Source organism: Streptopelia decaocto (assembly GCF_964273445.1).
Source record: "Streptopelia decaocto genome assembly, chromosome: 14".
In the NCBI taxonomy this organism is placed as follows: Eukaryota; Metazoa; Chordata; class Aves; order Columbiformes; family Columbidae; genus Streptopelia; species Streptopelia decaocto.
In genome coordinates this window covers 4834867-4852520 of record NC_138669.1, presented here as the reverse complement: position 1 = coordinate 4852520, position 17654 = coordinate 4834867, and the positions used below count along the sequence as shown (strand labels likewise).

At 53.2% G+C, this 17654-nt stretch overlaps 1 protein-coding gene across 1 annotated transcript; it reads left to right on the top strand.

Annotated features, from left to right (window-relative positions):
* Positions 1-3213: 3213 nt before the first annotated feature.
* KCNK15 (potassium two pore domain channel subfamily K member 15) lies at positions 3214-9088 on the top strand. The gene is made up of 2 exons (XM_082065400.1): positions 3214-3558; positions 6809-9088. Exons 1-2 carry the CDS (start codon positions 3276-3278, stop codon positions 7720-7722), a joined length of 1197 nt encoding a protein of 398 aa, XP_081921526.1. The 5' UTR covers positions 3214-3275; the 3' UTR covers positions 7723-9088.
* Positions 9089-17654: the final 8566 nt, after the last annotated feature.

The window sequence follows — 17654 nt, the reverse complement described above, 5'->3', positions numbered from 1 at the left end:
CCAGTCTCTAATCCTTTTTAGAAATGAACTAACCCATTGCTTTAAAAATATCCTGCAGTGTTGTGGGGCTACAATCTCAGTATTAAATGGCATTAAAGCGAAAATAGCTGACGCTTTTACTAAGGCAAAAGAAAAACATCTATTTGTTCTCTAAAAATAACTGAAGAAAGAGCACGCCAGGACGGTGCCCGGTACCACAGGTCCAACTAACTTTGCTGGGGGAGCAGGAGCTGTCAGCCCAGGCCAGCGCGGACTGAGGCAGCGTCGGTGCCCAAAGCAGCTCGAGCAAAGCTGGCGCCTCTCCCCACCTACCTCGTGCTGTGGGACCAACTCAAACAGCTCCATGCTGCTGACGCCTATTTAGCATCTTTTGTCTGATACTGTTAAGCAGCTTTGATTATTTCAATCCATTAAAACTAGAAAAGCTTTTTAATCAATTTCCCACCAGCCAGAAATTAGTAGATGTGGGCAAATTAGACACGTTAATTAGGCACTGGTTTAAACACAGATGAGGTTTGACTTTGTTTACCAACCTCGGAAGGAAGCAGCTTCTCAAAGTTCACCTCCGAGGCGCTGAACAAACAAGGTACGTTCGTTCCCGGTCACAAGCACCTTACAACAGAAACACATCACTTTGACTTTTGTTTTATTTTCAGAGCTCTTACTTTCTCTCTGCCTCCCCAGGCAATAAAAATGAGACATTTAATCTCATAATGCAACTTCTCACTGGAAATCGATGATAAAGTACATTATCTTGCCCTGCCTGATCCTGCAGCTCCCACCTGACCTTTCTCAAGCACAGCGAAGTCAGGGGAAAGACAAAGCTTGAACTGAAGGAGCTTCCCAGTGGGAAAGCGTGAAACTTTCCTGTGCCCTGCACAACAGCGACCTGACACAGCTGGGTCTCGCTCATGGCCCCGTGCTTGCTGGAAAATGCAATGCGTGAGCAGTGAGACACCAGAGCAGGCTGACTGCAGCACCATCTGAACCGCAAACCTGCAGCCCCATTCAGAGCACAGGGCTCTGTGTGTTGCCGCCCACACGGTCCTGTTTTGATCAGCACTGATTTTGTTACTGGGGGGGTTTCTTCTCAGGATCCTGCTACCTTTGTTCCTGCTGAGTAGCGTTTATTCCACAGGAGCCTGTGACCTGCATGAGGTCAAAGCAAATGCCAAAAGAAGAAACCAGTAATGAGACCCTCTTTCAAGTCTGCTCCATCTCCCGTGGCTGGAGAGCATCTCTCAGGGTTTTGAACCTGCGCTGACATGTTGGTCCGATGCCTGCACGGAGCAGCTGGCTTTGAACAACATGCTACAGCATCTGCTTAAGGCTCCAAATAATACCTGGGGACCCCAGAATTTGGCCTACAAGGCACTGAAGGCCCCAGAACCCCTCCTAAAAGATATCTGACAGGCACACAATGATATGATCAGCATGAGATCTTCTTCTGTAACAGAACCAAGAGGAGCTCAATTAGCAGCACCATGCCCTGTTTTCAAGGTGTGCTGTCATTGTTGACCAGTGGAAAACATCAGCAGGAGCTGGACAGCAGCAGGGAGTGTTTCTGCTCTAGCAGGCAGACCCCACATTGCTCTGGAGGTTTGACAGCACCCCAGGCCCTGTTTGCAGGGCTGCAAACATCCCCACGAAGAACATAAACCAGACACGTTTCTCCAGCAGAGGCTTTGCCATGTGATTTAGGAGGCTGCAAGTGCTGCGATGTCAAACAGCAACCCACCGAGAGCTTGTGCTGCTGGTGATGGATGCCGGAGCCTGTATTTTTTCTTCAGTAACAACTTTCACTAATGGTCCTGGCATGGAGGCTCAGCAAGGAGGAGGGAAATGGCAAGTGTCCAGGGTGAAAAAGAGTTCACGACTACAGGGGGAAAGGACACCTCGTGCTGGCCATGGAAATGCAGAGGACAGGGCTAGAAGGGGCCCCAGGAGGGCAGCGAGTTGTCCTCTGCTCCAGGAGAGCGTCAGCTGTACCCAGAGTACTTCTAGCAGATATCCAGACATCTGCTTATCTTATTTTTAAACTCATTCAGTGACAAGGCTGCCACAATCTGCCCAAGCAATCTGTTCTGGTGTTTTACTGTCTTTATAGTTAAAAAAAATGTCTTATGTCCAATTCAAACCTCCTTTGCTGCAAGTAAAGCCCCAAGAATCTTGTCCTCTCCATAAAGAGAAGTGAGAGGGATGAAGATATAAGCCTGCTTGTTGGTTTGTTTGCCTTGTTTGTTTTACTCCCAGTCAAAAGAAGGGGAGTTTATTTCTTGAAGGCAATAACTGTCTTCTGCAACATGCAACTCGGAGAAGCGCCTTTCTATTTTTAAAAGTGAAATAAGGGTTACGTAAAAGCTCAGGAAACCAGTAATGAGAAACAGGGGCTTCACTTTGTGGGCTCTGCCTCCTCCCATAGCCAATATCCCTGCACCTCAAAACCAACCCAGGCTGTCCGCGGTGCATCGGCATGGGGAAGCTCCGCTTGCTGCCCCCCATGCCAGCATAGGGCTGGCGGGCCCTGTGTCCCCCGCGTCTGCGGCATCTGATCAACACGCCAGAGAAATCAGCAGAAACACTGTACTTGGTTATTCTGTTCCTTTCTGCTGTCTTAAAACAGCACTGGACACAGCAGGCCAGAGCATCTGCTCTGCTAAACGGCTGGAAAAAACCAAAGATAACATGCACCACAGCAGTTTTCTCACTGCTGGGGTGTGAAGTGGCATCTCCCACCTCTAGGGCCGAGGGCTGCCCGCAGGGAATGGCACCGCAGGGAATGGCACCGCAGGCTGCGGGAGCAGGGGCAGCTCACACAGCCCCAGGTCACTGCCTTCAGCCGGGATGCTGGCACAAGAAACTCCTCCAGTCTGGGCGCACGCAGCCCGGTGCAACTCTGGGGAAAGGGACTGTTATTCATGTCACCCACATGGGATGGAGTGTGGCCTTGTTCGCGCCCACCTCCAGCCTGGGGCTGCCGGGCACGGTGGGCTCGGGGCATGCAGGAGCCGGGCTCGCTGCAAGCGGGAACCGGTACCGGTGTCTGCAGGAGCCGGTGCGCGGAGCCGGCGGTGCGCGGTGCATGCAGCAGGCGGTGCGCGGTGCATGCAGCAGGCGGTGCGCGGGGGCGGTGCGCGGGCGCGCAGGGGGCGGTGCGCGGGCGCGGGGCCGGGCCGGGCCGGGCGGGCGCGGGGGATGCGCGGCGGGGCCCGCGGGGGGCGGCGGGCGCGGAGCCATGCGGAGCCCGGGCTGAGGCGCCGCGGCCGCCCCTCGCCATGAAGCGGCAGAACCTGCGCACGGCCGCTCTCATCCTCTGCATCTTCTCCTACCTGCTGGTGGGCGCCGCCGTCTTCGATGCGCTGGAGTCGGAGGCGGAGAGCGGCCGCAAGCGGCTGCTGGAGCAGAAGCGCGGGGAGCTGCGGAGGAAGTACCGCTTCTCCGCCGACGACTACCGGGAGCTGGAGCGGCTGGTGCTGCAGGCCGAGCCGCACCGCGCCGGCCGGCAGTGGAAGTTCGCCGGCTCCTTCTACTTCGCCATCACGGTCATCACCACCATCGGTGAGTGCTGGAATCCCGGTCTGTGTCCTGTGCCCCTCTGTCCTCACATCCCTGCACTCCTGCATCCCTGCATCCCCACATCCCTGCACCCCATGTCCTCCCATCCCCACACCTCTGCACCTCCACAGCCTCCAACACCTCTGGGTACCCCAAGGTGAGTTGCCTGCGTGGGAGAGGCATGTCTCACCCTCACAAGGCTGGGACATCTCTTCAGGCCATCCCCGCGAGCTGACCCTGTGGGACCTCAGTGCACTGTGGTGGGGGAGGTAATTCAGGCAGGCTGGGAACACCCGGTCCTGGGGGATGTTGGGGTGCTGCAATGGCTGGAAACAGAAAATGTGACCTGCACGTTGTCCCAGGGAGGCGGCAGCACGCGGAGCTTCTGCAGGCACCTTTGGGGCAGGCAGCTGCAGAAGTTGTCAGGGTGTAGGAGGGCAGAGGCGGGAGCCACATCGATCCTCTGTGCAGTGTTGTAGCCAGCAAGCCTGGCTGAAGAGCTGGGCAAGAACTGTTGGCTCGTTTGCCAGCTCAAAACTCGGGATGTTTGGCTGTATGACACCTGCTTCAGGGAGCCAAGACAGCCACCAGCCGCTGAACCTCGCTCTGCCTGAACAGAACCTGCAGAGAGATGGGTGTGAATTAGCTCGGAGGTGAATCAATCACGTTAAGCCCCTGTGTAGACACACACATACTAGAGCCCAGCCTTGGTTTGCCTACTTCTGTTTTGCCAGAGAATGAATCGAAATTGAATGAGGATTGCCTTAATTCTAGGTGAGATTAGCCACATGGGACTTTAGCATTGTTTAATTAATCTGCTTCTATTAATCCATGCACCCTGAGTATCCCATGGGGTAGGCAGGCGTGGGATCCTGTGCTAATGTCATTGCTCCTGCTGGGATTTCCATCAGCAGGAGGTTTGGAGGCAGGAATCCTGAGGCCAAATCCTGCCCTTCCACAGCCAGCAGCCCCCTCCTCGTTGGCAGGATGGGGCTCAGCCTTACTGAGGGGCTTGGGATGGGTGAAATACGTCTGGCAGCTGAAAGCATCATCCCCCAGGACAAGGGCTGGTGGGATCAACTGTGCTGGGTTACCAGAGGACAAGAGGTGGTGGAGGGGCAGTACCCTGCAGGCCCTGTCCTGGGGGGCTCCGTGTGCCCCCACGAGCTCTGCTCTGGGGTTCGTGCAGCTGGAAACACACGTGGCCGGCAAACAGCAGCGGGTTCAGGGCACAGTTAGTGTCAGGCCCCAGCAGGAGGGGAGGATGAATGGCTTCAGGAAGATCTCCATCAGCTTGTGACAGGTTATAGCTTCATTTACATTATTTGTCTGTTGACTGTGACAAACAATAGCTACACTTATCACACACCCCGTGCGATAAATAATTTCAGCCCAGGTGCCATATTTCTAAAAGGCTGACGTGTCTGATCTCTTTAGGTTGGGCTGTGCTCCAAATCTCAGTTTTAATGTTCATGTAGCTATGTTTACTCTTTCTAATTCCCTTTGTCATTTTGAAAGCATCAGTCAAATGCTCTTTCAGCAGTCTCTCAGGGTACAACAACTGTTTTTCCACTTACTGCTCTTCTGGATCATTATATCTACCTCCTCATTGCTGTCATTGTATTATCTTGTAGCCTAAGACCTGATAATTGCACTCAGTTATTAAGCTTGGAACTGACTGGTTTGTTTTTTTTGCCAGTGCAGTCTCATGTCTGCTCTGTATTCTGTGAAATGTGGCATGCAGGCATTAAGTTGATAATTTTTAATTGCATGGGTTTATGAACAGACAGAGCAATTAGAAACTGGTCCCTTCCTGCCTGCTTGCAGTTTGGAGCACATCACTGTTGAGGATAATGCTGTCCTCAGGCTCCCAGCCCTGTCCCATCTTCTGGTCCTCCCACCACCGCCTGCTCACAGCTTCCCTTCCACTGGCAGCGGAGACAGGGGTGACACCAGGTCACAGCTTTGAACAAGACCGAGAAAGAAAAAAAGGATGGTTTCCTCCCATATTTTGATGCAAAAGTCATGTGGTTACCTGGAACAAGTAAAAATATAAATAGCTGTTTGCAACAGGCCGTGCAGCAGCGCGGGAAGGAGCCGGTGCTGTTCTGTAGGTGCCTTCAGAAGGAAGTTTCCAGCCCTGGCAGTTTCTCATATGAACTCAAAAGAAAGGCTTGGTGCCCTTGGACGCTGTTACCCCCTGTGCTCCATGACTCCCTTGCACTGAGTTAGTTACTCATCTGCTTAGGTCAGAGGCCATCGATTCGTGTAAAGCCTCTATAATTAAGTGAGGTGGGTGCAGAATCACTCAAGTCTGGAAGATCGCGGTGAATACCTCATTACGACTCATGGTGTAATTGTGTGTGTCCTTGAGTCACAGCTCTGAAACTTGGAGCAAGGTGGGGAAATTAAATCTCAGAGGGTGTTCAAGGAGAACCTTGTCCTGCCTGAGCTCCTTGTCCCTGGGACAAGGTCTGACAGGGCTGCGGTGACACAAATCCTTCCCTGCATTTAAAACAGCACAGCCCATCCTCCCCAGCGATCCAGCAGAGGTTTAGGTCTGAGTCTTAGTGACACTGGAGTACATCTGAAGTTGCTCTGCAGGAGTCCTCCCAGACTTAGCTGCTCCTGTGGGGACTGGCCCTATAGCACAGGCACCGTATAGCTCCTCTCCAACAGGCCATGCAGTAAATGATCATATAGCTGAAAGTCAAAGATGCATGTGACACTGGAGGGCTCAGGGCATAGGAATGGGTGCCAGGGGGATGTGGCGATGGCCCTGCAAGGGTGGTTGTGGACACAACTGGCTGAGCAGAGTGACCTGGCACTGCTGGTGTCAGTGTCGTGCAGAGCCCTCGTCCTCCCACTCTGGGGATCCAGGTTTCCCCGCAGACGTGGCACCAGCACAGCATCCATGCCTCTGAATTGCTTGTGAGCTGCAGAAGCTTTGCATACCCCAATCCAGTTCCAGGGCTCCTCTTGGCCTTCACAACCTCATACAAGCCCCGGGGCTGTCAGGAGGGCACCTTTTATCTTTACAGGCCGAATGAGGTTCTGCCCACATGATACAGCAATGTGCAGTCAGCCCAAAGGATGTGGCATCCCGTGGCCCCAGTAGAATTGCCTGTGGATTTCTTAGTGTTTAATGTTCCATTTTCTCCCCCATTCCCCTACTGCTCCTCTTGTTCCCAGGGCAGCCTTGCTGTGAACCCCAGCGGGGGCTTGACGCCTGCCTTTCCTCTTTCCTTCGCAGGCTACGGACACGCTGCCCCGGGCACGGATGCTGGCAAAGTTTTCTGCATGTTCTACGCCATCCTGGGCATCCCCCTGACACTGGTCATGTTCCAGAGCCTGGGTGAGCGCATGAACACCGTCGTGCGGCTGCTGCTCAAGAAGATCAAGAAGTGTCTGGGCATGAGGACAACCAATGTCTCCATGGAGAACATGGTCCTCGTCGGCTTTCTGTCCTGCATGGGGACCCTGTGCATCGGCGCAGCAGCCTTCTCTTACTTCGAGGGCTGGACTTTCTTTCATGCCTATTACTACTGCTTCATAACCTTGACCACTATCGGCTTCGGAGACTTTGTGGCTCTGCAGAAGAACGAGGCTTTGCAAAAGAAGCCCCCGTACGTGGCTTTCAGCTTCATGTACATCCTGGTGGGCCTGACCGTCATCGGCGCCTTCCTCAACCTGGTGGTGCTGCGGTTCCTGACCATGAACTCGGAGGACGAGCGGCGGGACGCCGAGGAGCGCGCCTCGCTGAGGAGAGCCCGCAACAACATCCACCTCAAGCCCAAAGAGGACAGCCGGAGCGGAAATGCCATTTTTCTGCCCGTGGAGGACAGGACGAGCCAGATGAACCTCATCCCGCTGGTCCGGGAGGACGCGGGCAGACAGCGGCGCCAGTCGGCCAACTCGGCGGCAGCCGTCCCCTCCTTCTGCACGTGCCTGTGCTACAGACCTCAGCTGTGCGGCAGCCCTGTGCCCTCCCACCCCGAGACCCTGAGCTGCCACACCAACCCCGTGTATTACAACTCCATTTCCTACAAAATCGACGAGGTGTCCCTGAGCACGCGGGGTCAGACCGGCTCCTCCCCGGGGAGCACTTTATCATCCAGCAGCCCTCGCTGCCGGCAACGCTCCCGGCTGCGGAGGAAATCCATCTAGGAGCATGTGCCGAGCTGTACTCAGTGCTCGAGTCTTACTATGATGATAAATTAAGAACAGAGATGTCAGGTCCCTCTTACTGCTCTCATTTCTTCTCCTCCCCTCCCCATTCAGCTGGCAACCAGCCCCACGCAGGGTCCAGCAGGAAACTTTAAACCCCATTGAGAAATAATAATTTCTTTTTGCAGGCACTGAATGACATTGTGTTTCTCTTTGCTTTTCCCAAGTAGGTTCAAGCGTTTGGGCCTGGCAAGAGACCCCCCCGATGTGAAGTCCAGCAAGCTGTAGGTTTGCTTTCCCACCTCCCTGCTCCCCCAAAAAGATGTTGCTGCCCTCCTGCCCTGCATAACCCTGGCCATGGCCACTGCCAGCCTGTGCCTCTTGCTACATGGGCTGGATTGCACTTGCTAAGAGCATATCAAAAGCAAAGCCCAGGTTAGCGAGCCCTGCAGGGCTGCAGATCTTTCAGCTGTCCCCTGGCAGCGGGTGCAGGTGAGTCGGTGCCATGCAGCAGGTTTGCAGCTGGTGGGTGGGCAGGAGAGGACAGCCCTGGCACTTGGCACATGGGGACAGCTTCATGGCACCGCATCTCCCACACCAGCCCTCCAGGTCTGAGCTCAGGCTTGTGGCTGGCTCTGTATTTTTGGAAGCTGGAGGTTCACATACCCAGCAGCACACCTTACCTCATGCTGGCAGGTCCTCCAGGCTGGGCTGGCTGGTGGGACATCATGTCCCATTTGCAGGGAAGCTGAACCCCTCCAGCCCAGCCACGGTCCTCTGCAATAAGCCCAGATGGTACCAAGGACACAGCCCCAGGGACAGCCTCGCTCAACCACAAAGGCTTTGCCACCTGCAAAGGGTTTGGCCGTGATGAGATCATTAGCTAAAGTCACCCTTTCCTGCACTGCCTTTCCTCCAGCTGGCAGCCCAGCAAGCGTGTCTGCTCTTCATCTTCTCCAGTCCCCAGGACCCCCTGGGTTTGTGCTGTTGCTGCTGGGGTTGTGAGGGACGGGGTGAGCCCATCTCGGTGTGAGCCCCTGGGTGGGATGCAGGACCCACACAGCCCTGCCTGTTCCCAGCTGGTCCCCCCCACCTTGGCCTGTGTCCATCTTGCCTTGTCTGCAAGAAAGCAGGACTGGGCTCTGAGGACAGTAGCAGCTCTGTTTCACTTCTTTTTTCCTCCATAAACAGCCATTTTCACTCTTAGTTCTATTTAAATACCCTCCGAGATGTTTTCCTGGAGGAAAATCCTCTTTCTCTGGTGGGAAGGCATGCAGAGCGCCAGCACTGGGGACACCTCAGGGGAGGCCTTGCTCTCTCCCTTTTTTTGTTCTGGGCAGTTTAATAAAAGGTGAATCCAGCTGGTGATGGTTGGTTATTTGTCACAAGGGGGAGCAGAGGGATATGTCTGAGCCCCAGCCCTGCCTGGGGATGAGCGCACCAGGGCTGGCTCCCCTGCCACGGGCTGTGGGCAGTGTCAGTATCCAGGGGTGTTATCCCTGTGGATAGTCACTGGGATGTTATCCCTGTGGATAGTCACTGGGATGTCTGGGCGCCAGCAGGAGAAGGCGGTCAGAAGGGCTGTCCCAGAGCTGGGAAGCAGCTGGGTCTCATTGCCCATCATGGGTGTCTTGCCCCCAACACAGGGATGCCCTGGGCTCCTCCACCCTCCCTGGTTGGTGACCCTTGTGTTTCTGACCTTCCCTGTGCTTGAACTTCCCTGGAGGCCACTTTGGGCTTCGATGTCACCCCAAATCTGTGCAGGCTTGTTACGATTAGGACTGTCTTGTTCCAGTCTCTAAAATGGCAGGGATTTGGGCTTCAAGAGAAGCGATGCCCGAGTGGGCAAGTACAGGACGAGCAGGAGCTCTGATGGCAGGGGCCGCTGGCAGGAGAGCAGGATGGGGCTGCCTGTGTGGGCGAGGGGGCGTCCCCACCCCTGCCCTTACCTGGGGGATGGTCCCTGCTGGGTTCTCCACTCCGCTGGAGGCAGAGGAAGGACTTCACACCCGCTCTCGAGGTGCAGTGTGGCTGTGGTAGATCCACCCTTCCTGCCCTGGGCAGCAGGACTCCTGTGGGACACTCAGCACTTCCCCACCTCACACTGTCCCCTCGTCCCATGTGCAGGCAGGGAATGGACAGTGACAGAGCTGGGAGTTCAGCCCCAAGCTGCGAAGAGCCTCCCAACACCCAAAAGCCCTGGCTGCGGTTCCCCCAGGTGCTCAGCAGCTGCATTGCTTTGCACCAGCGGCCCTAAATCTGGGCCAGCTGTGTGAGCCTTGGGTTAAATAAGGAGGAGTGTGGGGAGAAAGCAAGCTGTGAGCGTATGCAAGAGGCTTAAAAACGAGGCTTTCATTGGCTTCTTAGCTCCTCAGTGATATTTTTCCATGTTGATCCCACCAGCTCAGCCCGTGTTGCCATGTCCCATCTACCCTCACCAAGCCTGGGGTGTGAAGTGGTGCCCCTGCCACCAGCGCTGTGCAGGGCACAGAGATCTTGCTCTTGCTCTTTCCATGCTGACCCTGGGACACCCTCACAGTGGCCGGGATGGAGCCAGCACCTCCCACCCTCATTCCGCTCTCAGGGAATAAAGCAGCTCTCCGACTCCCGCACAAGTCAGAGCCCATGTGTCATCACCCCGGTGAAACCCACCTCGTCTGGAGCTGGAAGCAGGAGAACCACCAGAACCCGGAGGCTGCGCCGGCCTCACGCTCCCTCTGGGTTCAGTGCGGTGCTGCCAGCGCTCGGTGGCTCCGTGCTCGTGCCGCAGAGCCCGGTACCTGATGATGCAAAAGCAAAGCCCAGCAGAAGCACCAGGGCTGGCGGCACAATGTCTGCATCGCGGAGCCTGTCTCGGGCAGAGGATGGAGCTGCCAAGGAGCTGATGGCACAGAAAGCAGGGCACCTGCTCGGGTTTGTTGCTGCTTCCGTGCAGTGGTGCTGGGGAATTTAGTTGCTTAGTGACGGCCAGAGCCCCATCCTGCTTTAGGAAGCTGGTGAGGAGATGCCATTCACGCCTCAGCGCTGGGCTGGGCCGCCCTGAGCTGCCAGCCACTCGCAGACTGGAGAACTCATCCTCCTCATGTCCTTCCGCCACCACTGCCCCCCCAGGGCTGCAGCTGCAGTGGGTGGGTGGCTGAAACTCTCAGTGATCTAGGACACCACAATCGCTCGCAATTCCATGGGAAAAGGGCTTGCAGTGGCCCCCCAAGGAGCCCTGCACGTTCCCGCCACCTCCTCCCCTGCACCCTGCAGTGGGAGTCAAACCACAGCCCTCAAATGCTCCCCAAGTGCTCACAGCTGGAGCCCATCCTGGATCTGCACGCCCAGAACGCCCATGGGTCTCCTTCCCCAAGGGTCCCCAGGCTCCCCCTGCACCTACCCTGACTCCTGGTACTCCCAACAGCCAAGGCCGGGGGTATTTTTTTATGCCAGTAGCATCTTCACCTCCAGGGTTTCATAATCGACCTCTAATGGCCAGTGTTGACCACGAAAGGCCAGGAGCAGAGGGCTTTATGACTGGGGCAGTGAGCAGAGCACAAGCCAGGAGCAAGCTGAGCTCTGTGCCTGGAGATGCCCATGGCCAGAAGACATCTGGAAACGGTGCAGGGAGATGCAGGGGTGAAGCTGCGGTGGGTTCAGAGAGAGCACGGGAGGGCTGGGCCAGCTGAGCTCCTCGCATTCCCTGTAGGCACAAGGAGAAGGGAAGGGACATCTGAAATCTTAGGTTGGAGATAGTGGTGGCAACAGAGAGGGCAGAGACGCTCCACAGAAAACCTCCAACACAGCGCAGGAAAAAAAAGAAAAGGTTTTATTATCACCATTATCAACGTTTTCATTAGCTTAACACTGAATTGTAAATCACTCAATCATTACATATTGTCTGAATAAAACCTACAGACAGGAAAAAAATACAGCAGAATCCTCTCCTGCCGGCGGCACAGCAGCCATGCCGGACGGCGTCCACCTTCCACCCAAGGCAGCCCACGCACCTCGCGAGCCACTCGCCACGCTGGCAAGCAGCCTGCCCAGCTCCATTGCCTGCGCTCCCTCCAGCCCCACGGAGATCACATCTCACCGGATGACGGTAAAACCTCCAAAAATTTTTGGAGAGGGTTACAGAGCCCAAAAAGAGCAGAACAGCCACTCCCACTCCTATGGAAAGGGAGGAGGGGTAGAAGCTGTGCAGTGCCCCTGCAAAGCTATCGGAGCAATTAATGAAGTAAAAAGGCTGAACGCCATGAAAGCGGATTTCCCTCCCTTGGCCAGGCCCCTGGGCGGCGGGACGAGGCGGAGCAGCGGCTCGCCGGGCTGGGCGGCAGCGGGACGGCAGAGGCCAGCTCTGCGGCGCGGCTCCTGCGGGATGCTCCTGCGGGCAGCATCAGCCCCCTGGGCTGGGAATAAGGCCTCGTATCGAGAGGGGAGAACCCACACAGGGAGCAGCGGCGCAGGGGAAAGCAAAGGGAGCCTGGAGGAAAGCTCGCTGGGAGCTGCCCTCCTCCCCGGCCGGCACAGAGGCAGCTCCCTGCCTGCTCCGTACGGCACCTCACGCCTGCGTGAGCTGCCGAGACCTGGCAGAGACCCCTCGTCCCTGCTGGGGACGGGAAAAGAATGACCCTCTGCGGCCTGAACTAGGGGCTGCCACAAAACACAGGCAGGACGCTGGCATCCCAGGGGGTGTCAGGCCATGGCAGTGCTGCGTGAGGGGCCTCGGGGACCCCTGTGTCCCCAGGGTGCCATTCCCACCGGGCGCAGGGAGCAGAATGCAGCTCACAGGGGCAAGGCGAGCCAGTGCCACAGGGCTGGGGGAACACACCTTGGATTCACTCCCCAACCTTCACTCCTGCTCTAAAGCCAAAACCAGCTCCAGGTCGAGGAGATGGAATCACCACAGCAGAGACCAGTGAGCAGCACTGGGTATGGAGCAACAGCCCCAAAGAAAAAACTGCTGCAGGATTTGAAATTCCAGGCTGGTGTTTAGTGGGATCTAGAGCCCGGGTGGGCAGCTATCCCAGCCCGTGGTGCCCAAACTACAAAAAAAAGTAGCTCCTGGAAAGCTTGCGGGCATGGCTTCAGCATAGATGTGCCTTGATTCTTCCCTGGGGTTGCTTCTGCCCCGAGAGCAGAGCTCAGCGCTGCCCCTGCTCCTTCTCTGCCCCACGCGAGGTGCCCAGCGTGCCGTGCAAACGCAAAGGCTGCCTGCTGACCCGGCAGAGCGGGGTTTCACAACATAGCTTTGGTTGCCATTTTAGCTACTGGAAAGCCATGAAGGGGAAATCGTTAGGTCGTAGCCTCTGTTTTGCTGGTGCTCTGTAAAGGGCTGGTGCTGGCTCCTTCTTAAGTCTCAGCTGCTAAAGTGCAAAGAACCAAATGCTACAAGAAACTCTCCCCAGTTGTTCTCCTCCACCGGGATGAGAGCAGCTCCCACAGGGAAGGGAGGGCAGGGGGGTGTCCGCACCGTGGGGACAGCTTGAGGGTCCCCAGGAACAAGCCTGATGCTGCTGTTGTGGGCGAGTGGCTGGGCAAGGGACGGACGTGTGGCTGCTCGGGCACCGGGACGTTGGTCACTGGGCAGAGGAGCCTGGCAGCCTCAGTTTAAGACTCATTAGCCGCATTTTGACAATACCTAATCACTGGCAAACTCCCCAGGAATTCCACGCTCACAGACGCAGGCTGCAAAGCCGGGCAGGGCGCAGGACGGCAGCCCTGGGTCTCTGCCACAAGGGGTGTCACGAGTGTCCCGAGCAAAGGGCTCATCTGGGGGGCTGGGACACCAACTGCACGACCAGATGTCACCTCCCCAAGGGAACCCGGCATTTTCCAAAGCGTCACTGTGCGCCCTGTGCCTGTATACATTCATATACACACGTATGGACAGCCATGTGCACTGGGGTAAAACATGAAAAGCCTTTCACTCGATCATCCTTTATTCTAAATGTTTGGCTCAAATTTGGCAGCTGCAATTTCATTTTAGATGCTTGCTCCAGGTTCGAGTATGCCCTTTCCATTACTAAAGGTGCTACAAGGTGTTGTGTCCTGGACTTCTCTACGGGCAGCATTTACATGGCTCTTTTTCATTCTCAAAGCATTTCACAAAAAAAAAACAAAGAAAAATAATGTCATCATTGATTGGGGCTCCCAGCATCACTGGGCCAGTGACCTGCTGCCCACATGGCCAGCATGCTGATTTTTCCTATGGGAAATGATGCAAGAAATGCACAGGCAATGAGCGGGGATGCTGCTTTGAAGCTGCTTTATTTTACGCGCTGCATCAACGACAGAGCTGACTTAAAACCCAATATCCTGATCCTGCCACTTTGGAAAAACCTTTAGGTGAGCCCAGCATTATTTAACTTTATTTAACCACAGAACAGCACGGAACAGCCTGCTCCTGTTCCACACATCAGCCTCCCGCGATTCCCTGCGAAGGTGCAACCTCTCTGCCTTGGGTGGAATTTTCTAACAAAATGGACAAATACCATCTATGGAATGGACAAAATAACCCACAAAGCCTTTAAAGAAGAGCAGCTCAACCTGCTGCTCCGAAAAACCCCTCCCCTTAGCTCGCCCCTGGGATCCCGAGGAGAACAGGCAGCGGTCAGGCAGAACTCGCGTGGCCCTGGGGTGCAAAGGCTTTTTTGCTGTATCAGGGCTACAGTGGCAGTGGGAACCATTCTCATCGAGTTACACACACTAGATAGCCTACGAAAAACAGGGAGATTGAAACAGTCGTGAAGTTTATATCGAAACTACTTTTTACCTCTGTAATATGAAGTCACCTACAGCCGCTTCATTCTTCACCTAAGAGAGATTTCATGTCGATGGGCACATACATTCACAGAGAAGTCTATAGGATGAATATATCTCACAAGGCAATAAGCCCAGTCTTGGTTGTTTTTTGTTTTACAATCAAAGTTAATATGGATCTTTTTCAAAAGTGATGTCACTGAGATTGAAGACAATTATAAACTGTATCAACAATATGTACTACAGCCCGCAAGTCACAATCTGTGCACACCAAATGGAATATATTATTGCTTGTTAGCCTATTAGACTTTCTTTATAAAAAGATTTTTATACAGAGTACAGGATTATGACAAAACTAACTAAGTAGTTCTCATCCGAAAATACAACATCAATTCTTTCAACAAAGGCCTGAATAGTATCTGAGAGTTAATGAACAATAACAAATACTTACTAATAATTGTATGGCCAGTTTGAACAGAATTTCTTCTCGGACTCTTTTCTGGTGTTTATTTACATATGCCTCTTTTCTTTTGGAAAAAAGTTGATAAAATAGAACAAGGAACATAGAAATCAAAAGAATGAGTAAACTTCATACCAAGAACATTAATCATTTTTGAAAACGCTAAATTATGTTGTCCCTTAAAAAACATACAGCATCTTGTCTTTAAAGAAAAATATTTTTTCCTGTTTTAAAATATTACCAACAGCATGTAATAAACTAACTTAAAATGAGTTTCATAAAAAAGTTGTCTTGCTGTCTAAACATTACTAAACATGCTCAGGTTGAGATTCTGTTAACTGCCTCAACATCTTAAAAATAGCTCCTTTACAGGAACTTGTGATATTCATACTCCAGAAGACCTGCAAATTTAGAACAGTACATCGATAAAGGTTCTGGTAGCTAGAAACAAGAAATAGATATTTTAATTCAAAGCAAATAATTCTGCAACGCCCTTTTGAAAGAATCCACGGCCAAGAAGTGGGGATGTGCTTGGCTAAACAATGAAGCCCCCAGTCCTGTCCCTGCCGCGGAGCTCGGGACGCATGGGACCCGGGGACTGAATCGCAGGGTGAGGACCTTGTGTCGGCTCTGCAGCACCCGGCTGGGTCGGGGCACAGGGAAAGCAACGCCAGGAGATGGGGAAAATGTCACTTTTCTTTGCCTGAACGAGCTGGGACACGCGGTTCTGCTCGGAGCACAAAGAGCACACAGCCGGGAGGGAGCGGGTTCGCTCTGCTCTGCAGGGATTCCCACTGCACACAGATCGTTCTGCTCCCAGGGATGCTCCCACCATCAGGATTTCTCTGTTTTCCATGGCAATAGTAAGCAAGGTAACATTTAGGGACCAGCTCTCCATTATTTTTGGGTTTTTTTGGCAAGCAATCCTCCCATTACTACTAAAATGTGGTATTTTGGCTTGGCAGTGTTAGGTTAACGGTTGGACTCGATGACCTTGAACGTCTCTTCCAACCTAAACGATTCTATGATTTCATGCACAATGAACAGGGAATTAGCCCCGAGCTGGGCAGGTGCTTCTCCCCTCAGTCTCATCCCTCACCATTGTGCTCAGACTAAAAATACTATGAAGCCTTTTCTTTTTTTAAGTCTCCTGCTCTTCCTCTCTCCCCCTCGCTGACTATAACCAGGAAAAACACTCAGTTGGGACCTGCAAGGGGCACCAAAGCTGAGTTTTCAGCTGCTCATCACTCCAGCAAACTGCTGCTTTTTACACGACCACACTGGTAATCCCAACTGTCATACCCCATCCCCTTAGAAACTGGCAAGTCAAATTTAGGGGCGGGGGGTGCAGAAAAGGTTAGGCTTTATAAGACTAAGCTATACCAGGCCTGAGATTTGCCTTGGATGGACAACCAGGCTTCTTTTTTAACTATAATATGCCGTGGTCAGTGCAGGAATCACAGGTGTAAGTGAAGCAAGGATTTAGACCCAGGGAACTGTGCGATGCCCCTGGGTGCTCTCAGAGGGTCCTGCAAGTCCGGCTTTACAAAGCAGCTCATCCGCACGAGGCAGCGGACGGGACCGGCTGCGCGGGGCAGGCAGGGCTGGGCTGGGCTGCTGGGGACAAACGGGACGTGGCAGTGAGGAGAAACAAAAGCGAGAACCACCAGACCACACAAAAACTGCAGCAGCAAACAGGACGGAGCAGACTGTTAAAACCGCCTCCGGATTGCAGGAGCTGAGACGTTAACAAAAATAACAGGAGTAGAACTGTAATGTTGTTTTTTTTTTACCTGACAGTGACCTTCTAGCATGACTAAAAACACACGGAAGATAGTCCTTGGTGTTAAGTGGTCCTATTGTAACTAAACCGATCACGTTGGAGCCTGCAGAGCTTTCGGAGGGGTTGGATACAGAGACACGCGGCCCCCGCCGGGCGCGCAGGAACCGAGCTCTTCAACAGTCATTAAACAAAGTGTTCTGGGGGGATATATTTGGCATACATAGTCTCCTACTCCCCACTGAAGCCTGCAAACCATGATTAACTGTCTGTTCCTGGTAGATAATGTCCAAACTAAGTGCCAATATAAAGTTTTCAGCGTAACTTAAGACAGAAGCCCTGTTAGAGCTGCCAGGTCTGGCATGGACCCGGAGCTCCCCGCAGTCCTTTTAAAGACATAGTTATTAAAAGATCCAGTGCTACAAACCACTAAATCTACCTAATCTATTCTAGTTCATACACATATTGTACAATATTGCCTAGTACTCACTACATACCAAGAGGAAAAGATGCTGACTTGAATTACAGCAAATGTGCTTTAAAAAAAAATTAAAATAAAAGAGAGCCACAACATAGTTTGATCAGCATGCAACAGACTTCCTTCAGCTAGTATATAGAAATTGTCTAATACGATTAGAAAAAATAATTAGTGAGAGGCCAGAGACATATTTGATCAAGGAAATTATGAGATTTATCTGAAATGTTGAGGCTTTTGCCACTGAAGACTCGAAAAACTATTCATTCTATGTCCCTTATCCTCCTTCCCTCTCCTTTACATTATATAATTTTTACAGAGATTATTGTAAGGCCTATTAGTTTTGCATCTAATTTATCTCAAAATAATTTTAAATGCCACAGACAAGCTAGGACCAAAAGCAATTGCTTTCACCACCCACTCAACACTCATGCTTTTATTCTAACAAAGCTGAGGTCCACATGCAGAAA